Genomic DNA, 24,649 nt, shown 5'->3' on the forward strand with positions numbered 1-24,649 from the left:
GAGCCGCAGAGTATGATTTGTTTGGAGCCCATTCAGGCCCACAAAGCTAGGCCTGGACTAAAATCCTTCTAAGCTCAAACTTGGCTCCAATTATCTCCATTTTTCAATTGTTTTACTTGAGTTTTGTGACAAAATTACATATAATAATATTATTTATTATTATTATTATTATAAAAAAATTAATTAAAGATAATAATACGAGGATCATCTATTCATTTGAATAATTAAATGCGTTAGTATGTGATCTTATTTAATTATCATTCTTATTGTAATAATGAAGCATAATGTTTTTAAAAGTTCATAAATTATTAAAAAAAATTAAATAATTTTTTATTTTTTATTACATTCAAATAATTTTTTATAATTTTATTTTAAATTAAATAAATTTTTATGACTAATATTTTTTATTAATTATGATTAATTAAGATATCACTGTTCATTTTATATTGACCTAATATTGATAAAAAAAATAAAAAATATTATGTGACACATCATCATTATTTACTATAACATACCAATGACACATAATATAAATAATAAATAATATTTAATTAATTAATTCTCAATTATAAAAATATATTTAATATAAAATTTTGACTAAATATAATTAAAAAATAAAAAATTACTTACATTTTTTCAAATAATTTAAAAAAATTTATATATTATATCAGATAATTAAAATCAGATATACATTTACATTAAACTTTAAACAAATTAATTACATTATTATTGAAATCATATTATTGGCACATTTATCTATTATCTCAATATAATGGTGATATATAATAATTATATATTTATTTGCATAGTTAAATGAATTAGCATATGATTCAAATTTGAATTGATTTAATTTTTTTAATTGTGATATTATTTTTAAAAAATAATAATAATAATAATATACATTTACATTTAAATTAAATATTTTTAAAAAAAATAATTACATTTTTATCTATTGACGTCTGATGTTTGGTGATGTATTTAATCAATTGTCTTATTTGTATCATAAAATACCAGTCAATCAATATTTGATATTATTACGTCATAAAACATAAAAGGAAATTCAAACACTTGCGTCCTCCTCGAATCCTACGCCGCCATTGGTCCAACACCTCGGGCGTAAGGCGGGGGCCAATAGGCCACGTATAACGGCCCAACCCGACCGAACCTCCTTCCCTCCCTCTCCTACCAACTGGTCAAATACTCAAAATTTCAAAGCTGCAACCTTGTTTCTCCCCATTATCGTATTTGTTTTTCATTTCCTTTTATCTTTATCTTTAAACAGACACAAATCTTCTCCGAGAATTTTCCATGCACGTAAGCTCCTTGTCTTTTTTGTTGTTGTTGTTTTAATCCTCGTAACTGTTTTTTCTTGTCCTTTTTATCTCAACTGGGTTCTACTGTTTCAACCACCTTCTTTCTGTTTTTTTTTTTTTGTGTAAGACTATTTTATTTCATTCACATCATATCTCGGTTTGTTTTCTTCCGTGAATTTCTTTTGATGTGGGTTTTCTTTTGGTTGCAGGAAATGATCATCTTTTGGTGGCAAGTTCTTTGATCAAATGAGTCAAACTTGCTGAGGATCAGCTTCAAAGGTTAATTTTTGCCTTCAAAAACCTTTAGCTTTCTATGATTTTGTTTATTATCAAAACATCATTCGATATAATTCTTGTGAGATGCTTTCAAATTTTCTACTTTGTTTGAAGGGATCTTCATGATATCAGAAGTTGCAACTTTTCAGATTGAATTGAATAATTGAGGAGGTTGTAATCTTTCATATTTTGATAGGTTTCTAAAGCAACAGTAGCATCCCCTCTTCTTTTTTATGCTGATGTCAATCATAGACTTTCTGGCATGCTAAAGTTGGGAGGTAGAATCAAACAAATGGAGAACTCCAACTATATGAGATTACAGTTTATGTATTGAATAATGGAGGAGGGAATACACTTATACACGGCTCAAATTTCAAACTCTGCTTGGATATTAATTTTCTAGTTGCGTGTACCATGATGTGGAATTAAATTGAACGACACACACAAACTGAAAGATGAATTAGTTTCATAACTTTGTGAAGTAAAACGGAGTTTCGGATGTCTATTCCTGCATAAATCCCTGCACCATATGGTCTTTTTTCAAACGTTGTATTGCATGTTGGGACACAGAATTCCATGGTTTTTTTCTCATCATTAGTCTGTGGTATCTGCTATTAGAGTTTGGTGATTCTAATGATTGTTTTATTATGACATAGACAAGTCCTAGTTTTGAAATCCATAATGAATTCTTATATGTTTTGGGATTTGAAAGCTCTTTTAATGCCATATTCTACTAACTTGAAAATGGTGTAGGTTCCGTCCTGTCATTTCAACCTGCTCAACTTCGTTAACTTGGGAAAATGTCATTGCAACAATTGAAAGGAATTGCAAAAGAAAAGTCTTTGTTGCCTGAAGAACAACAAGCGAAGGTACTTTTTAATAGCTGAATCCTTGAAACAAGAAAGGTTTTTTTCTTTCTTTTGGTCAAACCAGAAGGTTATTTTGCCTCTCTTTAATCCACCAAATGGACTTTGGATTCAGAAGTGAATCATTGATTGATTAATTAGTGTCACTGGATGAGTAATCACTTTGTAACTCTTGCTTGTTCCTTTAGCAACTATTGATAAGAGAATGGAGGAAGGCTTCTATCTCTCTGTTGTTATAAGCATGGACTTGTCTTCTATGGAGCATCCAATTTGCAATTCCCAAGTGATAGAGAATTGTTATTAGCTTAAGTCATAGGTTCAGAATAGAAAGCAATGAGAAATTTTCTTCCTTATGTGGTATAAGTCATGAACTTGTGATCACTTCTCGTCACATGGAGGCTTATAAGCTTGCTGATGTCTACTCTATGATTTACTGCAGCAAGTGATAAGCTCTGCCTTAAAGGTTCTATAGCAGAGAAAATGAAAATTGGGTAAAACAAATTGTTATTCTGAAGAAAGAGGCGTAAAAAACTCAAAACAAAAGATTATCGAAATCAAGATATATTTATGTCTTTGTTAGTATAGATATCTCCCAAAGTGATTTCAATTGAACATCCAGAGTAGTACTTCTATGTAGGTGTGGCTATGCTAGGCCGTTGCCCTTAGTTGTCAAAAACAATTCAGTGTAAAATCAAAATGCATCTCATTTTGTGGAGGTGACAGAGCCTCAAAAGTCAACTTACAAGAATCTCTGAGCCTTCAGAGTTTCCATATACCAATTCCCCATGATGACAAGGTATAATTTGAAGAATTAAAATTTAGGTTATAAAATTGTAATTTTCAGTAGGAATGTAGAAAATGACATTTGTGATTGAATTGCAATATCATCTCTTGCCTCCAATCCAAATGCCAGATATTAGAACCCGTTTTCTTAGCATATAGAAAGCCAAAAGGATGTAACACTTAAGTCACTTAACTAATGTCATGTTATACTAGAACTAGTTTTCATGCATTTGTTATGTTTGGTTATGGGGTACAGGATTGTAATATGCAAACAAGACAAATATATCGATTATTATATAAGCCTTGTTCCACTGGATAATGATGTAAACATTGGGGACTGTATTTTATGAAAGATGTGAGTTGGAGTTGCATTTAGCAAGTTGCAGAGACAAGCTTAACTATATAGAAGAAGGAATAGAGTGGAATTCTCATTAACTTCTTCTCGGCTTTTGCATGTTTCTGTCAACCAAACCAGTGGACCGTAATTTTTCAAAAAATATGTTTTTAATCTTTTTTGTAATCCTAATAGCAAAAACATAATCTTACGGTGTGATCTTAATCTTTGTTTCCACTGAGGAGGTACTTTGCAAATATTTAATCTAATAAGAGTTTCTACTGAGAGGCTAAGTCAAATTCTCATAAACTGAATCGTCGAAGGTCCAACTAATTGACTCCCCTTCACTCCAGATTGATGATGTCAGGAAACTAATTGGCCCAATAGCTGACAAGCTGCCAGTCCTTTGTTCAGATGCATCAATATCAAGATATCTCAGAGCAAGGAACTGGAGTACAAAAAAGGCAAGCAAAATGTTAAAAGAAACATTGAAGTGGAGACTTCAATACAAACCAGAAAAGATCCGATGGGTATGCATTCTGTTCTTTCCAACTGAATTTTTTTGCATTGAATTTTAGATTTCTTAAGTATTCACAAATGCACACAATTCCGAAGAATAAACGGTGGAGAATTTACTAAGTTATTGTTAGTGATTATATGTGGTTTGCTTGAGCTGTTTGATTGCCTCACATTGGCTCTTTTGACAATTATTACTTTGCTACCGTATAAGGGATGCTGAGATGGTTTTTAACTCAACTTCCTATCCCTCTCTAGTTCTCATGATATGGATATTTTACTGCCTTTCCATGTTGAAATTATAGTATAATTTGTTTTGTTTCACAAATTAATATCTTTGGGAGTCTGATGTTTGACCATAATTAATGGATACCCGGGAGCTTGTGCTTCTTGGCAGCCCTACACTTCCCCACTTGGTTGTGAAGTTAGTAACAGGTGTAAGTTGCATTTATCAGTTCTTGCTGAGACTACGTTTTTGTTGTGTTATAGGAAGATATTGCTCATGAAGCTGAGACAGGAAAAATTTACAGAGCTAATTTCCGTGACAAACTTGGGAGGCCGGTTCTTGTAATGAGACCTGGTTTCCAGGTACCAGTTGCATGAATTATCTGGCTTTGCATATGTTACTATTCTAGTTTTCGTTATCATAATAATTATGATGTGTTTGGACAAGTTCACCTTTTCAGAATACAAACTCAACATCAGGGCAGATCAAATACTTGGTTTATTGCATGGAAAATGCCATAATGAATTTGACCCAAGATCAGGAGCAGATGGTTTGGCTTGTCGATTTCCAAAGGTGGGGTATGTCAAGCATAACTGTTAAGGTGACTCGGGAAACAGCTCATATCTTGCAGGACCACTATCCCGAGAGACTGGGCCTAGGAATCCTCTATAATCCCCCAAAAATATTTGAATCTTTCTGGACAGTATGTTATTACTTTCTTATCCTTCATTTAATCTTCTCAATTTGAGTTAGAATGTTGCCTTGACTAAGTAATTTTGATCAACTAGGTGACTTGATATGTATATTTTCTATAATCCTATATTAACCTTGTAAATGATATGGACACTAACATCCACACATGCATTTGTTCTTTTATATTTTCATACTCACATTTGTTTGTGGATACTGGTTTTGTGACACCTTAGCTAGACCATCCATGAGAGATGCCAGAGTACTAGCATAAACAAGATAATTTGCTAAGCCCTATTTTGGGTGCTATTATAACCCATTTAAATTTGTTAAATTCCAAAAAAGCAATAGATGTTGTAAATATGCCAAAATTTGTTGCTCCACAGTCTATTGTCTTTGTTCTTTATTCTCTCCCTAGTCTTAGGGATACTTATTTAAGGCCCTCCTATCAAGAAATGAAAGACAAGGATCTGCTTCAGATGTTGTAACATGTAGTCCTTTTGCTTTTCTACAGCTCATCGAATTTGGCATAATATATGCATTAAGTGGCTTATTTGAACTTCAATGAGAACTAAGAAACCTATGGTCTGTTTGTCTGTCATACAAGTTTTTTTTTTTTTGGGGTTTCGGTGGTTCCTTTTTGTCTCATCTTCACTATCTATGAACTTTGATATGCTCATTGTTTACATAGTGTTCATATGATTTTAATGGATTGAAACTTTTTGGCAGATAGTGAAGCCGTTCCTTGAGCCTAAGACATACAAGAAAGTGAAATTTGTCTATTCTGATGATCCAAAGAGCCAGAAAATTATTGGAGAAGTTTTTGATTTGGATAAGCTTGATGTTGCATTTGGTGGGAGAAACACTGCTGGATTTGATTATCAAGCATATGCCCAACAGATGAAGGAGGATGACATTAAAATGTCTAATTTCCTGGACTCTAGTTGTACATCTCCACCTTATCCATCAGCAGTTCTGTCCGAATCACATCAGTCAGAGTCGCTGTATTTAGACCACGGTTCTAATGGTTCAGATGAAGTTGGATTATCATCTGGTGATGAAGCAACTCCTTCAAATGTGGAGCGTGTTGATGAGAAGACACGAGAGCTGTCACTCGGATGCAAAGATGTCGCAGTGGGTGAAGTAGCAATAGCAAAACAAGTGCAATAAGCAAAGCTGCCATGGACCTAACCCGGAATTCTAGTTAATATCGTTCTTCTTTCAAATTTTGAGCAGTCAAATTTCAAATGCAGATGGTTGCCTGGATTCAATCTTTTATGCATCCAACTGAGTAATTGCATTAGACAGCTTAAGCTTTCATAGTTACATACAAACCTCAGCTGTGAAGGAAAATAGACTTTCACACCAATATCAATTGATTTCTGCAATGCAAGATTATTTTGTTTTGATGGGAATGACTCATGGATGCAGCCTCACCTTCTGTGTTCCATTTTTTCCCTTCCTCTTAGTAGTATTGAACAAAAGAGTCATCGTGCAAACTAAAGACTAAACTTCAGTGCTTGAAATTTCAAGTGCTTCAAGGCAAGAAAATGACAGTCAGAGGAAGCAAAAGTTTTTCTAAAGCTTGCTGACAAGCCAAAAGATCTCAAAGCAATATGTACTATGAATTTGCATTTTGGAAGAAAATTAACTCGAGAAAAGTTCTGCTAGAAAGTAGAAACAAAAAATAGGCCCCCCATTTATCTTTCTGTGCTTCTTTTGCACATGGCAGGTGCCCTTCTCTGCCCCATTTTTTATCATATTAGAAAAAAAAAAAAAAAAAAGAAAACCCAAAGTTTAAGTAAAGCTTTCGAGTGATGAGATTGTCAAGTAAAAAGTTATCAACTCCCTTGAGTATGTAATACAAGGCCATTTTCTTCCTTTTTCTTTACTAAGAGATATTTCAGTTTTACTACTTACAACTTTATTTAGTTTTTTTCTTCTTTTTTTTTTTGAGAAGTACAACTTCATTTAGTTTTAGAACCTGTTCTATCTTCTACGGTAAGAATGAGATTTTAGATGGGTGATACATGCATATTTTGTAAACTAAATGAGCTATAAGCTGTTGGTAAAGAACAATCATTGAAGCATTAAATAAGAATGATACTCTAAACCTATATGAATCCAACATAAGTATTAAAAATCTTACCGAAATCATCTCATAATCAAATATAGAGTACCTAAACCCTATATTATCGAATTGGATATCTATCCCTAACATTAAATAAAACTTAATTTTCTATGTACTTTCCCTCAATCAACAAAGACTTATGCATATTTCTTTTTCTTCACTTTTGCTCTAAAAAGTCTTTGAATCTTGCTTGATGTTCAATTGAATTAATTAATAGTAACATTCACAACTACACCCAAAAAAAGAATTGAAATTATATGTGAAACTCAAGGTAATATTTTTCAAATTAGATCATTTAATTCCACCATAAATCATGTCCCATTCCACCTTGTCTTCATCCTTAAGCTAATTTTAGTTAGCTAAATTGATTGTTACCAAATCTCACAATTGCTATTTCTTTGAACAATAAATCCCATAACCCATGTGTTCAAGATAACTACTTTGCAGTGATAATGATATAGGACCTAAATTGACTCCTTCCATTTGTATAATTAAATAAGTAAATGAAGTCTTTTTATTTTCTTTTCTACTTAACCAGTCAATAAATCAACATTAAATTTTGTCACTGTATTTTTTTTTATTTTGTTCATTTTTTAACATAAAAATAAAAAAATTGATGAAAATTTACCACTTTTATTAACATTATATTTTATGAAAAAAAAATGAGATTATGATCAAGTCATGCGATCATTACCACTGATCACTTAGATTTATTTCATTAATTTAATACCATTTCTTAATCTTAATTGACAAATTAAATAACTGAAGCATTTACATGGAATATAATTATATATATACATATATATACCTATATATATATATATATATATATATGATTGAGCAATCAATCAAGAGTTTCAAGGGATTGTATAAATTATAATTTATTTTAAGTTTTGAAAAAAATTCCTGTGTGATATCACAGAGAAGACTTCTTCAAAGGAGCTCATTCAATTTCAACCTCTCAACCACATAGTATCAATTATATACTTATCCAAATATTGAAACTCATAATTAAATTGATTCGTTTTGATTCCATAAGATGTATTTTCAAATATTTGGAAACATTTAATTTTCTTCTTCAACGGTGGGGAAGAAGCATCTGAATTTAAAATCAAATTTTTATTTTTAAGATTGCATTGAATATCTATTTAAAACAATTCAAATAAATTATCGCATCTAATTAATTTTTATATTTTTATTTTAGATCAAACAGATCTTTATAATTAATAGTTGACATAATGTTAACGTGAAATATGAAAATATCATGCGACCATGTAATCATACCATATAACTATATCGCACAACATGATATAAAAATAATAAATAATATTTTGATTAATAATAATTAATCAATCATAATTATAAAAGTATATTTGATTCGAAATAAAGTATAAAATTTAATTAAATATAAATAAATAAATTAATATTTTATAAATTTTTATAAATAATTTAGATATTTTTTTAAGTATTATCTCAAAAAAAATTTTAGCATGTCTATGTTACTTTGAGAGAAATTATTTTATTTGAAAAATAAAAATCGAACTTGATGTGTTGAATACATTTATTATTGAATTAAATATTTAAATAAAAAATATTAAAAATAGAAGAGTACAAGCTTTCCCCCAAAAACTGCTTCACAAACAATAAATCTATGGGAACAGAGGTCCAAACAGGCAAACTTTATGAAGAAAGCAAGCAAAGAATAAAATTCTCTTTACCAGATGTAGTAATCATCATGGCACAATCCACATTGCATTAAAGTAATTCATTTGGTCTTGTTTATACTTTTATAGGCTGGTGTTGCTAATAAAATACCAGTATAGTATTTATTTTTTAATGTGGTCACCAGCTATAAACTATGTTAATATAATATAAATATAATAATAACACTTACATTCTGAGTCATATGGTGAACAAATCATCATTAACAGATCTCCAATCAATGGCCAAAGTTAGTAGTATTTACATAACAAGTTAGACCAATAAATCATGATTACCATGTAACCTTACATCATTTATTGGAAGGATAAACCACCTTCAACCCTTTATTTTTTCCTTTTAAATTTAAAACTATATCATACTGGAATTTGGACTCTGATCTAATTAAAAATTCATGAGAATTAATTACAATTAATTAAAATGAGAGAGAAAAAAAATGGGGAAAGTAGTAACAAGAAAAAGGAACATAAGAAAAACAAAAGAAGAATATAATAGGAACTTTCTCCTTTCTTTTTCAATCTCTCTCTTTCTTTCTCCCCCTTTTGTGCCTCCCCATTTCCTCTATGTTTCTCTGTCTCTCTTAAAGCATAAGAATTGAATGGAGAAAAGAAACAAACCCATTACAACTTCATAGCTGTTGCTAAGCCAAAAAAGTAAGCAAAAAGAAGGAGGAACAACAGAGCAGAAAAGAGAAAAACAGAGGATTCCATTTTTGGTCTCTCTTTCTTTTTGATTCTTTTTAATTTTTGATCTCTCTGTATTTAACCCATTTTCAGAATTCTCTTCAGTTTTAATTTCCCAAGCTTCAAAGGCATCCAGGTTTCTGGACATTTCCAGGTATTGTTGAGTTTTTGATCTCTTGCTTGAAAGCTTTAATTTTGACGTGATAGGAAAATTTTCAGCTTTGCTTAAAAAATTCCTTCTTTTAAATTAAATTTCCTTCCTTTTTTGTTTATTTAGCAATTTCATCACTCAAAAACTCTTAAGTTTTTCTTTGCAGCTGTTGGGTTCTCTTCATTTGGTTGCTCTCTGTTTTATTTAATTATACTTCTAAGGTGAGTTTACAGTAAAATTTTGTGATAAATTTGTTTCCCTTGGATCCAATTAATTGTCTTGTTTTTAATTGGTTTCTTTTTTGTTTTATTGAAACAGATTGCAAAATTGAGAAGAAATAAATTTATATATAGAGAGAGAGGGAGATGGGGCCTGAGAGATTGGAATTTGGAGTTATTGTTAGGAAACTTATGGTGAAATCAGTTAAAACATGTTATAGATCGGTTTGGAATCATCCATTTTTGGTTGGTTTGGTTTGCTTTTTGATATTTTTGTATAGATCATTTCCTTTGTTGTTTTCTGTTTTGGTTACTGCATCTCCTGTTTTGGTTTGCACTGCTATTTTGCTTGGTACCCTTTTGAGTTTTGGGTCACCAAACATACCTGAAATCGATGAAAAGGAAGAAGAAGAGAAAGTTAGTCATGAGGTTTCATCATTGAAAACTAAGGTTACTAAGGATGATACTGTTCTTGAGAGAGATGTTGGTGATGATGATTTTGTTGTAGAAAGACATGTAGGGAAGAGGTGGGATATAGTAGAGAATGCGGACGAGAAAGTTAGTTTGGTTGATAATGAGGTCAGTGAAGTTGAGGAGGATGATGGTTCTGTTCGTTATAAGCCATTGGTTGACGAGGATTTGGATTCTAGGGATATTCATTGTGAGAATGGGGTGGTTGATGAAGTGGAGGGAACAATGAATGATACGTTGGTGGAGAAGAAGAGAGAAATTCAAGAGGAGATTCTAGGAAGTGAAGGTGTGTTGAGTGCAGGGGAGGCTGCAGAGGATCGACATCTTTTGGCAGATGAAGCAGGAGATAGAAATCTTAAAGTGGAGGATGGTAAACTCACAGCAGATTTCAGTGATATACCAAGGGGTGATGAATTGGATGCTTCTCTGGTGTCATCTTGGAAGCGTGTGGGGGATGATGAGGACGGTGATGATCATGATGATGATGATGATGATGATGAATCTATGGACTCTGGTTCTGATGGTGCTGAGAGTTCCTCTCCTGATGCTTCAATGGCAGATATAATTCCGATGCTTGATGAATTGCATCCGCTTTTGGGCTCAGATGCTCCACAGCCTGCTCAGATGTCTCATGATGGTTCTGATGCTGCCTCAGAGAGCTCTCATGGTAGTAGTAATGATGAAAGTGTTGAGTCAGATGAGTCAGAAAACCAGGGGGAGGAAGATAATGATGATGAGGAGGATGAGGATAAGGGAGAAGGAGTAAAGGGAGATAAAGAAGATGAGAGTAAATCTGCAATTAAATGGACAGAGGATGATCAGAAGAATCTCATGGATTTGGGGACTTCTGAGCTTGAAAGGAACCAACGATTGGAGAATCTTATTGTAAGGAGAAGAGCCCGTAAAAACATGAGATTGATGGCGGAGAAGAATCTAATAGACTTAGAGAGTGCTGATATTACCTTAAACATCACACCAATTTCTACAACAAGACGTAACCCATTTGATCTTCCTTATGATTCCCACGATGACCTAGGGTTACCTCCCATTCCTGGGTCAGCTCCATCCATTTTGCAGCCAAGAAGAAACCCTTTTGATCTTCCTTATGACTCGAGCGAGGAAAAACCTGATCTTAAAGGAGACAGTTTTCAAGAAGAGTTTTCAGGTTTTAATCAAAGGGAAACAGTTTCCCAAAGGGAAGCCTTCTTTCGACGACACGAAAGCTTCAATGTGGGACCATCATCTTTTGGTGTTCCTCGGCAAGAGCTTAAGTGGAAACCTTATTTTGTACCAGAGCGGTTAGTGACAGAAGGAGCTAGCCCTTCCTCATTCCAGAGGCAATCAAGTGAAGTTAGTGAGTCAAAGTTGAGTTCTGTTGCTGATACTGAATCAGTGAGTTCAATTGTGGATGAGGAGGACAACAAAGCAAATGAACAAGATGTTTCTCAAGAAACTGAACTGATCTTGAATGGAGATCATGCTTCTGTCCATGATGAACAAGAGAGCCAATCATCTGTGGATGTTGAGTCTGTGGATGTTGATGAAGCTGAGGATAGAGATGTTCACCATGATGTGGTTGAGATCACATTGGGAGATGGAGAAAGTCAGCTGGAAATGGAATCAAGTTTGTCTGAAGCTGGAGCAACTACAAATGTGGAACTCAATGCCAACGAAATTCATCTAAGAACAGAGCCAGTTGAGGAGGATCACAGCAGTAGATCAAGTTTGTCATCATTATCAGAAATCGATGAAAAGATATCCGATGTCAAAAGAGAAGGATCTGCGGGTTTTGAACCCACGGATCATGACATTAAAGAATCTGCCATTTCTACACAACCTTCATTTGAGGAGTCAGAGTTCAATTTTACAAGTAGGGTGGTGGATGATATTCAACATAGGGAGCCTGTTTATGATTCAAGTCCTTCATCAGTTGAGAAGCTTCTCTCCTTTGTGTCAGTCTCATCTGACACACAAGCTGAGATATCTGAAATAGGTTCACCCTCAATGTTGGTTGAGTCTACTGATAAGGAACTTGAGGGGCATGGTGAAACAACTGAGCAGGGCACTTCTAGTTTTGAAGAGATGCATGCAGCATCCTCAAATTTACTTGTTGAAAATGAACCAAGGGCAAGGGATCTGCCAGAGATTAGTGAGCATGATGTTACACATGCTAGTTCATCAGGGGTTTCTTCTACTTCTGCTGATCATAATGTATCAATGGTGACTGAACCTGTGGTCAAGGTCAAACACATTTCAACAGATGCAGGTTCATCATCCTCAGACGAGGGATTGCTGGAGGATGTCCCAGTTAAGGAAGAAAGCTTTAATCAGAATCAAGTGGACTTATCAAGCCTTGGTGCTGAGACAACTCTTGGGGTTGACCAAGGTATTAATGAGGTGTTGGATTCTTCACCAGAGGAACAACAGCATCCAATGCACCCTAACGAATCTTCAGAGGCTGAACCTATAGATCATCATGCAGTTGATAAAGAAGACACTCTGCTTGAGCAAGATGAAATTCATTCATCAAGTTCATCAGAGGATAAGTTTGTAGAGGGCGCTGTTATGCCCAAGGAAGAAATCAACCAGACTGAATGTGATCAATTGTATTCATCAAACTCTGATGCAAGTCTTGATGTTGATGGAGACCATGAAAAGGGCGAGGAGTTGTCTTCCTCAGCTTTAAGTTGCCAGCGTATGCCTTCCAATGATGTAAGTTCATCCACACCAGAGGAATCAGGTCATGAAGTGATGGCTCCAGTAGTTCACTCTTCAGAGGCTGATGTCCTAGAGGAGGATAAAAAGGATTCTGAAATGGATCAAGTTCAATCATCATGTTCTGGTTCCAAGATTGATACTGGTCTCGACCTTGAAATGGATGTGAAGGAAATTCCTTCAGACTCTAGTTATCAAGACGTGCCTTCTAGAGAAAACTCTTCGCCAGAAGCGGAGAAGCAGCTGTCTTGGTCTGATAAATCTTCAGATGAACCACCCATTGATGTCCATGATAAGCTTGAGGTATGTCATGCAAGTATTTCTTCTATTTGTTTGGATTTCTTCCCCTGGATGAATTGCCATACTTCATTGAAGAGCAAACTTATTATTTATTTTGCAAATTTTTTCTTCAATAATTTATTTCATTTATTGAATGCCAGTGCTTATTTTGGCCTCTTTAAATAAAGTTCTCCCTGTTCTGAATCTATTTGGGAGCTTGGAGTTCATTAGAAGTATAATTATAATTTATCTTGTTTTGTTTTGTTCCTTGTTTCTTTATTTCCTTTCCTGTTCCTTCTTTATCTACAACAAAATTTTCCTTCATCTTTAGTGTTAGATGTACCAGCACCAGAAAACCGTTGAGTTGAAAGCAATGAAATTTATTTTTGTGTTGAATAATGATGTCCAAATAGCTAACTAAACATAGATTATGTGATACTCATATATTTGCAGCTATTAAGATTTCATTGGGCTGGGTGATTGAATTACCTGATATAAAATGTTCTTATTGTTTGGTTAAATTCTGTGGTATTTAAGCAATTTACCGGCATTATATATTAGTATTTCCTTGGATCTAGCTGAATGTTGTTAGGAGTTGAATCTGTTTGCTTCTGTTACTTTCACATGCATCCCTTTTATATATCTGCTAGTGTGCTTGATAGACATGGCCCTACTGTTCCCTGCATTTCACACAATGTATCCTTCTGAAGATTACATCCTGAATAATTTAAATTGGTGATATCGAAACTGGCTTTGGCCATTCTGATTCAGGAACAATCTATCATTGCAACTGAGTCTAGAGGGGGAGTAGACATTGTCAACAATGATGTAAATGTACGTGAAGTTCATGATTCCAAGGACATCCTATCAACAAATTTCTCTTCCATAACTTCAGAGCCGACTTCTTTTACCGTTGAAAGTCCTGAACATACGTTGCCAATCGATCGAGAAGATTTGAAATACAAGATCCTAAACGAAATTGAAAGTGAGGGCCCCAAAGAGGTATCAGAACACTTTAATTATGCAGCAGAAGTATATGCCACTCATGTTGATGAGGAAAATATCAGTGAAGAGGTTGATAAGATTAAAGAGATTGACGAAGGAATACTTTCAGAATTGGATACAGTTGGGGACTTTAATGTCAAGGATATTGGTTTGCCGGAGTTATCTCATGTTGGCTATGGTGAATCTGCCATGTTACCAGAAGATATAAAGACTGAGACCAATGTGGAGCTGCCTGTTCTTGAAGCCAGATCAGTAGAAGATATTGATTTGGCTTTTAAGCAACTTCATGAAGGAGTAGATGTTGTGGAAGTCATTCTTCCAAGTATGATTGAGAATCGGCAGGATCCCGCAGATACCAATTCAAAGTTACCTGTTGTTGAGGCAAGATCTCTGGAGGATAGACATAGTGCTTTACAACAAGTCCCAGAATCTAATCCAACCGAGCTGCCACATTCATTGGACTTAGGGAATGGATCATCAGATGTAGAGGGGAATGATGTGGTTTCTACTAAAGAGATTGAAGTTAGCAATGTACTTCCTGGTATTCAAGAAAGCAGTGATAATGCTGCGTGTGACGCAAAAAATAAATATGAAGAAGCATCTGAAAAATCAAGTCTGAGCATATCCGACCATAAAGGTAAGAAGGCAAAATCTCATGACTCAAGTTCTAGTTCCAGCTCAAGCTCCAGTGATTCTGAATGAAAGCAATGAAACATAGTTCAGAAAGAAAGTAAAGTAGAGAGTTTGGTGGTTTGAGTTTTCTTCTATGGTTCTTTTTCTCCCCCCTCCTTTGCAGAGAGGAGTTTTTGGGTTTTCTAGTTTGGTTACCATCATGTTTTTGATTAATGGTAGTCATGTTCTGTTGAGTTTTTGATTGATTGATTTGATTTCTTCAAGAATGACTTTTGGTTTGATTTCTTGAAGTTTGATTTCATTTTTTTCTTCTTTTTTGGTTCTTTTCTGCCTTTCAAGTGAGGCAATTTGAAGTTTTCGATTGATTTTAATCCTTGAATATTTTGTAAATTATATTTTGGATGTAGAAGAGATGAAGTGTTCAATTCTAATATACTTGTGCATTTGTTTTCACATATTTTTCCATATTTCTCCTTATAAATGTATATGTATCGTTTTTGTTTCGCGATTTATATCACACCTGGAGGGAGCAAGTGGATCCTGGTCTCACCTTCGACTAGGCTAGTCTCTCAGGAAGAAGTTCAATTACCCATACAGAATGATCATATAGGTCCCCTAACTCCTATAATCAGCATCAAAGAAAGTTGTCTTGGTCTTATGAATATCTTAGAGGTTTTGGTCATCAGTCTCACAGTGGAAAGAATCAATCCACATGCTTCTTTTTTGCATTAGAAAATACATGTCAAGTTGTCTACCACTGGTTGCAATGAGTAGAGAGACGTGCCTGCCTGTCTAAGCATGTTTGTTTTGGTTAAGAAAAGGAAAAAGAAAATGATCTCATTCTGGTCTGGACTTTGTACTCTGGAAAGTGGAAAACATGGGATCAGGCTGGCAGCTTTTCCAGCTCAAAATTCAGTTTAGCCATTTGTGAGAGGAATATGTGATCTGTGTGATTCTTCTAAGATTTGATAAAGGAATCTTTTGAGAATGTCTATGATCTTCTATCTTTTCAGCAAAGCAAAGATCAATCTTTGTCTCCCCATCCTAAGATTTTGTCTCTCTACTTATTTCTTAAGAAATGGACTTTCCTTTTCCGATGAACAAGATTCATGCCAGCTAGACTGCTCCAAGCCTCAAAGCTTATGAAGCTTACAGTCTGATAGTGTCAAAATGACCTCTTACTGTGGACATGAACAAAACTAATTGCTTAATTTTTGAGCTTTACGGGCAAAAAAGAACCCAAAAAATTTAAAATGAAGCTGACTGCTTCAGCACGCATAAAGCAATAGGAAAGGCACCAGAGTTGAATAAAGTGTGATGCAGAGGTTTGTTGCATATCTTTTTGGTACAGCAGCCGACTGCGGCTGCCAATATTTGGGGGTCACTTTCCATTCTCCAGGGTTGGCAGCCGACCTTACTTCTTTTATCTTTTAGAGATTGGAAATGCTTAGAATTCAGTGTCTCACCCAATTTTTGATGTGACTAACAATATTTTTTTATTAGAAAAAAGAATCAAATGAAACACTGTAAGCAATAGAACAGTTCTATTTCGGCCGGTTTATCTATAACTCATACTCCAAAGCAGAGCCCATTCACATCATGCACATAAATTCATTCAATATACTTAATCTATTTCCTTCACCTTGATGACAAATATTTTACAATTTTTAATCAGATTTTAGGTTTGAAACTCTGGGAGAGGTGTGGTTTTATCAACGACATTGGAAAGGGATCTAATTAGGTACAGGTAACCTGAGGTCCTAATGCTCTTCATATTGAGAGAGAGAGAGAGAGAGTGCAGTTCATCTATAGAAGGAAGAATTGCAATTGAGACTGTCAACAGTCAACAACATGCTTGCTAAGATGAATTCTAACTCGTTCTTGAGAACATGTTAGATTAGCTGATAATTATACATGAATCTATAGATAATTGGCATACAACGAGAAAGAGAAAAGAAACAGACTAAGACTGCACAGTCCTATTGCTTTGGCTTTTTCTGTGTCGGCTCCAAGGACGTCTCAGCCTGCCAAAGAAGACAAATAAACACACTAGGTATGCCATTTTCTCAAGAATATGGGAATAACACAGAGTTATTACGAGAGTAAAATGAAAAAAAATTCAAGACATATTTTCCAAATGCAAACTTTACTATGCTTGGGTGGTAAACTAGTGGAGTGGGGCTAGCTAAAAGGTTTTAAAACCATAAGCATGACAAGTAGCATTCAATTCAATGGCACCTGAAGTGCGCCTTAAACACCGAAAACTGGAGTTCCTAAATCTCTAAACTCTTCTTAATGACCTTAAGGTCATAACAAGGCACAGAAAGGCATTCTTACCATCTTTGAGAGTTGTTCACTGATATAAGTCATTGATCTCAACATAGCTTCCAGTGTGTCTTTAGTCAGCTGAAACTTCACTTCTATCTCTCCTGAAGCAGACTTGGTGTAATCTTGGAGCTGCCCATCAGTATAAGAAAACAATGATTAACAGCAACAAAAATTTAAAAACTTAAATGGATGAGAAACTTGGAAAGTTGCAGCAAATCTCATGGATCAACTAAACAAAGTACTTTTCAATCACACAGGATTTGCAGTTTTGGCCTCTGTTCTAACACAGTGCATGGATAACCTTACCGCCAGTAACTGACAATTTAGAGGAATCGATGCACATTCAACAGGGTTTTACCATCTCAAATTAAAAGAGGAAAAAAAATAAAGAAAATGGTAGCCTCTCAGGCTACGTGACAAAATAAGCACAACCAATAAATAAGACCAGAGCCATTACAATGAAAGCCCAAGCCATCTGATGAAGCTAATAGTAATGGGTAAATTAGAATGGATCAGACAATTTAACAGAAGTGATGGTAACCAGCAGGCAAAAACATTTCTTAACCAATATTATAACCCGTAGCATGCATTATTATGTCTAAAGGATTCACTTGATCTGGCTTCATCTGGCAGTGATAATTGGCATTGGTTTTTATGGCTTCATTCGGTGCATCAGCTGACACCTCACATTTTCCTAAAGCTGATAATTAGTAGGAGATAGGGATTCAGGAATGAGGAAAGGTGGGAACCAGGGCACTGGAAAAGCTTTTTTTCTTCTTTTTTCCAGTGGGATGAGGAATAGCTGGAAGGAGAGGCATAGCAAAGCACTTGCTATGAACAGAGGATAGACTATCAGAGTATGTTTTTAACCTGGTCATAACAACTTCATGAACTTCTTTTCATTATATTTTTGATACTCTAAGTTCTAAGCATTGGTAATCCCCTAACAATTCTGGTTTTCATTTTACTAGACATCTATTGCGCATAGGATATCAGACAGGATATGAGATATCGCTCCCTTTTGGCAGTTTAATATTTAAAAATGTCCCTCACTATAAGTTTACCCATGATATTAGAAAAAGGGCACCATTCTGGTACTTAAGATGATGAGGAGGCCCTCAGAACTTACCAGATGGAGACAGGATGACTTTTGTCAAGAATAATATTCATACCTTAAGATGGATAATAGCCACTCTATTGGCTGGTGCTGAGTTGAGATTCTCCATGGTCCATGTCATTGATTTAAGGCGGGGTAGGACTTCCTATAACCAAGTTAAATAAGTCATTTCATGAAAGTACTAAGTCATAAAATATAACATATAAAAAATTGCTTAATAAAAAAAAAAAGAAATAATACGTAAAGTAACTTATTTATTCGAAGACTTTCGCTCTCAAATTAACCCTACCTATTAGCCAAACAACGATAACCATATATCCCAATAAAGATAATTAAATCTCAGTTAAGAATTAAGCCCAAGTCTTCCACTATCTAACCTGAGAGGCATAGACTATCAAGTTGGAGAACTGAAACCAGCTGCCATATCAAAAGAAGCAGCATTCTTACATTGCATGTGTATGCAAGTGACAGAGGTTTCAACTTTCAGAGAAAGGAGATGAATATACCTTTGGACAAAGCAAATTATACCAAAATCCTCCATTAACCTTCCAAATTTGAAGATTGAAAAACATTTGCACTCAAAATCATCCCCGATCCCCACCCCTCCCCAAAATTTTTATTACTAATTAGTGATGTATTTAGAATACTTGAGGATTAATGACGTTGTTAGGGATAAGGTGCAGCCTAAAATTTCCTCATTCCAAAGACAAAGCAATCCAGGAGGTAGCAGGTGAAGTGACATGAGTTGCTGAAAAGTACATAATATTTATATACCAGATTGTCTGGAGGACCATCATCCTGTTGTATTGACAAGGGAGCCAAATGTGACCCAGCAGTATCAGCAATGATTGGTGTAGAAGCCCCAAAATCACTGAGATTAATGCGGGTAATGGGATCATCTTGACGAGGCCACAAGGATGTTGGAATATCAGAAGATGACAATGGTGTGAAAGATGATGGTGCGCTTGCTTTTACCTGATAGGAAAGACTGGTCCTTGGCAGTGGATGCTGGATAAGGTGAAAGTCAACAACAGATGGCAACCAAACAATTATACATCAATGTAAATTCCAAGAAGAACAAAAGAGAGAATAACCATTACATAACTAAGCAAAACAGCTTTCATTAGATATCATAAACAGTTTACAAGTAGTAATTAAAAAGCACATTAGATTTATATCACAAGGCTTTGCTAGGCAACTTTACTCCCATTATCTCCATCAAAGAAAATGCTCCCATCCTAAACTTTTCCAGACAAATTGCAACACCCTCAGCCATGAGTGGCTGTGAGAGAAAAGTAATAAGCCATTAATGAATCAACTTATATATATATATATATATATATCCTCTATTTACATTGAATAAAAGGGTTAGATTATTAGTTGAATAACCATCATAAACATCCTCAAGGTGCAACATTTGTTAGCAACAATTTCTCAATATGACAGGTAACAAGTCACTAACAATTTAACTTAAATATCCTCCATTTACATTGAATGGAACTGGATGAATTCAATTTGGATAAGAATGAATCAGGAACATGCAAAATATGCAACATGTGCTATAGTAACCTCAATCACCAATGCACATTCATATAGCATCCAGCAGAGACACAATATCATTAATTTTGCGGAACACGTTCAAAAGACGTTACCACTTACCTGTTCTTTCGATAGTTCCTCCTTCCACTGACTTTGATACTTCTGAAACAACAGAATTAGAGTGCTTTGCAAATCAAGTGGCAAATCAGGTGGAAACAGCTTCAGAAGATCATCGCCATTGAAATTTTCATGCACACATTTCCTGATGAGCGAACGTAGACATGCCAATACCTATTCATCACATTTTTCTACATGTCATCATTCATATATCAATTATCACTACAAACAGAAAACAAAAATTCATTTATCCATTGCGATTTGGGTATAAAGTATAAACTAATTTAGACTCCCTCTGGTCGTTATTTTGCTTTTTATTTTTCCTTTCGAAATTAGAAAGTAGAAAAAGTGCATTGAGATATAAAAATATATGATATTTTGAAATATTAAAAATTAAAAATGTGAATAATACAATGCGAGCTGTATGACATTCTAACTATTTACTCATTGTTAACTAAGTACGATTTTGCTTATGAGCAATATTTGAAAAACTAAATAGAAAAAGCAAAACACAAATTAAAATCAGTTGGTTCTGTTCTTCGTAATTCCTGTTTCATTCTCGGGAAAAATGAAGGGAAAGGAAAGTAAAAAAAAAAATGAAGAAGAAGAAGAAGAGATAAACTGAACAGTCAAAATTAAACTGAAACTGAATAAAACACTAAAAAGTAATAATTGCAACTGAAAGAGGGCGTGTTTGGTTGCTGAGAAAATGAGGAGGAAAAGAAACGACAGTGATGGGAAAAGGAAAAAATTACGGGGTCGAGTTCGGAGAGGGAAGGGAGAGAGAGGAGAGACTGAATCCGAGACTTGTCGGGCGGGCTAAGACCGGATCTTCGGGTTTTCCAGAGAGTTGTTAGAATTTGGTCAAGTATTTCCTCTGAGTTTACTGCTGAAAGCTTGTGCAGTTGAAGATACAATGTGTCTTCCGCCATTTCCTTTCCTCTCTTTGGTTTCTGGGTTTGAAGTTCAAACTTAAAAGGTTTATGTACTTGGCCCGGACATTCCGGGTCGGATTTACCGGGATTAACAAATTATCCATACTCCGTGTACAAGTTTTGGGCCAGTCTTCAAGGATATCACTAGCAATGGTAATGGGTATTTTGTCAGATGGATCTGTTCTAATCCAATTATATAAAGTTAAGATATTTTATAATTAGATTTAAATAAAATTTAAATACTAATTTTATTATCAATATCGAATTCGGATACTTGATACTCAAATTTGATTTTTTATTTAATTTTATTTATTTAAAGATGAATTTATATTATTAATTAAATTAATTTATGAAATTATAATTATTAATTAATTTATAATATTTTTTAATATATATTTTATATATTGTGTTAATTTATAAGAAATATAATTACTATTATATATATTTTTAGTATATATACTTTAAATATAAACATATTTACTTTCTATTTTATGTTAATGTTACAAAAATTATAAGTATAAAATTATTAATTATAATTATATTCTTTTATTTATATAAACTTATACAATATAAAGCTCAAAAGTAATTATGAGATTATAATAGTTTTGGAATATAATTATATTTTTTTAATTTAATGGATAAACCTATATAGTTAATTAAACTTGTAATGTCTAAATAGTTGTTTGAATATTTATTTTTAGTTATTTAAGTTGATATTGAGATATTTGTTTTTGATTATTTAAATTTAAATTTTATTATTTGTGTATTTTTATAAATTTAATTATTAGTGAATTATATGAAAATATGGGTGAAAATAATATTGCATATAACTATAGATACTAATTTGATTTCGGATAATTAGATATCCATGAAAAGCATATTAATTATTTTTTTTATAATTGAGTTTTTAAACAAGTTCAGGTAATTATCGAATAGTGGTATGTATTAAAGTTCGAGTTAAAATAATAAAATAAAAAAAATATTTAGATAATTATAGGGTTTGAATACCCCATTTATTAATTAGGTTTAGGTACATATATCTCAAAATTAATATATACCTTATCCATTGACATATTTAAATCTCACCAATTTTTTTAATTTATTTCATTGAACCGTTTTTCATTTTAAGGGCCTAGCATGAATACAGTTTTAGTTGTACGTGGACATTCAATTATCTTATATACTAATGTGAAGTTTTGAAATTATATATATGTATATTAATTATTAAAATAATATCTAATTCCACATGTTGCGTATAAAAATTTTATCATTGGTACATAGAATTATAAGATTCGTAATATGTTTGAACTTAAAATTTTAAATTCAAACTAGGATTTTGAATTTGGTTAAAAATTATAAATATACAATATATATATATATGCACACTTTATACCTATATGATGGTTATTTAAAGATATTAGTTAAATATTAAACTTGATTAGGTTTGTAAATCAATTCAAGTTGAGTATTGAAGAACTCAAACTCGGTTAATCAAACTTTAATTCTATTCTATTTTGAGTTTAAAATATTATTTTCGGCTAAATTTGAGTGAATTACAAGTTTATTTTTATAATATTTTTACTATTTTCTTTTTTTTATTCTATCTTGTTTTCTCAATACTTTTATAAAAAATTGTGATTTAAATAATTTAATAAATATGAATAGGAAAATTTAATTATTTAATATTAAAAAAAAACACTTGCACTGCTTATGCCCAAGTGCAGGGCATTTTGCTAGTTGATGAAGTCAAATTAGGCCAAAAGTGTAGTTGGATGACTAATTCGATGTGGGTGATAATCATTTTAGTATTTTATATATATGTTATTTGTTAATTATAATAAAAAAATATAACATTTATTTTATATATTAATTTTAATATATCAATATATAATTTCGATGATATTGAGCTTGAACGCTCAAGACTAGAATATTATTTAGGTCAACTTCTCATTACAACGAGTTTAGGTAAATGATTCTTTTAGTTGTACCAAAAGAAAAGACATTGCGTCATAATTTTTTAAATAATAAACATGTCACATCATAATAAATTTCATCCCATCAATTCAGGTTTAGTTAATATATCATGTCAAATTTTACATACACATAAATAATATTTATTATATTTTAATTATGATATAAAAATTTAATTGAATAAAATAAAAAAATAAAATTCAAATTGATAGAAAAAACTTAATTAAGTATGATAAAATATAAATATTTAATTTAAAAAATGCATATAATTCAATAGTTAATAAATATCTAAACCTTTTAAAAATCAACAGCATAATCTTAGTTTGATTTGAACTTGTAACTTATGTGAGGCAAACTATTTTTATTACATAAACTTAAAATTTATAAAGAACAAACTCTTAGATAGTATTAATATCGAACCTAAAAAAATGCAATCTATTTAAATCTCAAAATTTGTCCCTTTCAATTGAGGGGCATATTTCAATTTTGTTATATTATTTTTCAACTATTACTTTTTTTTTACAAATTTATAATCATAATTATGAAATTAAATATTTATCGATACATCCGTATACTCATTGATATAACCAATTACCATGAAGTTTGATATAAATATCTAATTTTTTATTCATTTGTCTGAATATTTACAAATGTTTCAAATGTCCATAAATATTCATAATAAAAGTCATATATTTTGTTGAATATTGATAATATATATGAAATTATAAATAATATTTCAAAAAATATTTATGAAAATTTTTTTATTAGTTAGCAATCTTATTGATGATTTTAATCTATAAGTATAATTATAGAATAAGGTTCAATTGGTACGATGGTCTCAAGTACATGACTATGGTTAATTACATGCACATGAACACTATGAAAAGCAAATATGATCAACCAACTAAATTATAAGTGAATTATATTTATAATCAATTTTCAACTTGGACGTATGGTGCAAATTGGTCCAAAAGAAATATGTTATTTGTGTGCAAAATATTATTTAATTGGTTGTCAAATATTACGACCTAATTTTAATATTTGTATAATAATTCGAACACCCCATGAAGAAAATCAAGTATGGATTGTGATAATAGTATTTTTAAGGTTGGAAAGAACTCATTGTGATAATTAAATAGCATTAAACACTTTAATTTTATAATATTTGGTATTATTTAAAATCAATATTTTATAAATTTATTCAATTTATTTCTATTGGCCATAATGTTCAAAAAAACTTTTAATTGTTTAAAATTTTTTTAAAGGTTTTTACTTTTTATTACGTTTTTATATTTTTATTTTAAATTATATAAATTTTAATAATTAATGATCGATTAATTGTCATTAACAAAATATTATTTGTTATTTTATAAGGTTAATGTAAACAATAAAAAAAAAATCATATTTCCTGTCATCATGTTACATCAAATGTTGTAGGCAACATCAATGTTACTTATAATGATAAGTGACATATTAATTAAGTTAATAATTATTTATAAAAATTTATTTAATATAAAATAAAAATATAAAGATTTGATTAAATGTAATAAAAGGATAAAAATTTATTCAAATTTTTATAAATAAATTAAACATTTTTAAAAATATTATGTCTTTTTATTTTATTAAGTAAATT

General features: G+C 32.3%; 3 protein-coding genes across 6 annotated transcripts; 2 read left to right on the forward strand and 1 right to left on the reverse strand.

Moving 5' to 3' along the window:
- The first annotated feature begins 1,166 nt into the window (after window positions 1–1,166).
- Window positions 1,167–6,413, forward strand: LOC110415598 (uncharacterized). Of its 4 annotated transcripts, none has more exons than XM_021427297.2 (8): window positions 1,167–1,314; window positions 1,523–1,592; window positions 1,704–1,760; window positions 2,343–2,458; window positions 3,926–4,102; window positions 4,578–4,676; window positions 4,775–5,017; window positions 5,734–6,413. In XM_021427297.2, exons 4-8 carry the CDS (start codon window positions 2,390–2,392, stop codon window positions 6,172–6,174), a joined length of 1,029 nt encoding a protein of 342 aa, XP_021282972.1. In that variant the 5' UTR covers window positions 1,167–1,314; window positions 1,523–1,592; window positions 1,704–1,760; window positions 2,343–2,389; the 3' UTR covers window positions 6,175–6,413. The 4 variants fall into 4 exon arrangements, with proteins under 4 accessions (XP_021282972.1, XP_089639542.1, XP_021282970.1 ...); XM_089783416.1 differs by having other exon boundaries at window positions 1,739–1,760; XM_021427295.2 differs by lacking the exon at window positions 1,704–1,760.
- A 2,935-nt stretch (window positions 6,414–9,348) lies between these two features.
- LOC110414762 (cardiomyopathy-associated protein) lies at window positions 9,349–15,466 on the forward strand. Its single transcript, XM_021426166.2, has 4 exons — window positions 9,349–9,691; window positions 9,855–9,909; window positions 10,007–13,395; window positions 14,143–15,466. Exons 3-4 carry the CDS (start codon window positions 10,054–10,056, stop codon window positions 15,076–15,078), a joined length of 4,278 nt encoding a protein of 1,425 aa, XP_021281841.1. The 5' UTR covers window positions 9,349–9,691; window positions 9,855–9,909; window positions 10,007–10,053; the 3' UTR covers window positions 15,079–15,466.
- A 1,309-nt stretch (window positions 15,467–16,775) lies between these two features.
- On the reverse strand, window positions 16,776–21,045 carry LOC110415546 (uncharacterized). Its single transcript, XM_021427225.2, has 6 exons — window positions 20,866–21,045; window positions 20,114–20,284; window positions 19,229–19,462; window positions 18,510–18,599; window positions 17,347–17,466; window positions 16,776–17,033 (listed from the first exon to the last, which is right to left on the reverse strand). The coding sequence occupies exons 1-6, from the start codon at window positions 21,040–21,042 to the stop codon at window positions 16,989–16,991; spliced, it is 837 nt and encodes a 278-aa protein (XP_021282900.1). The 5' UTR covers window positions 21,043–21,045; the 3' UTR covers window positions 16,776–16,988.
- Between the last annotated feature and the right edge of the window lie 3,604 nt (window positions 21,046–24,649).

The sequence above is a fragment of the Theobroma umbraticum genome, unplaced genomic scaffold (assembly GCF_002168275.2).
Source record: "Theobroma umbraticum cultivar Fairchild unplaced genomic scaffold, ASM216827v3 scaffold_147.0, whole genome shotgun sequence".
NCBI classification, from domain to species: Eukaryota; Viridiplantae; Streptophyta; class Magnoliopsida; order Malvales; family Malvaceae; genus Theobroma; species Theobroma umbraticum.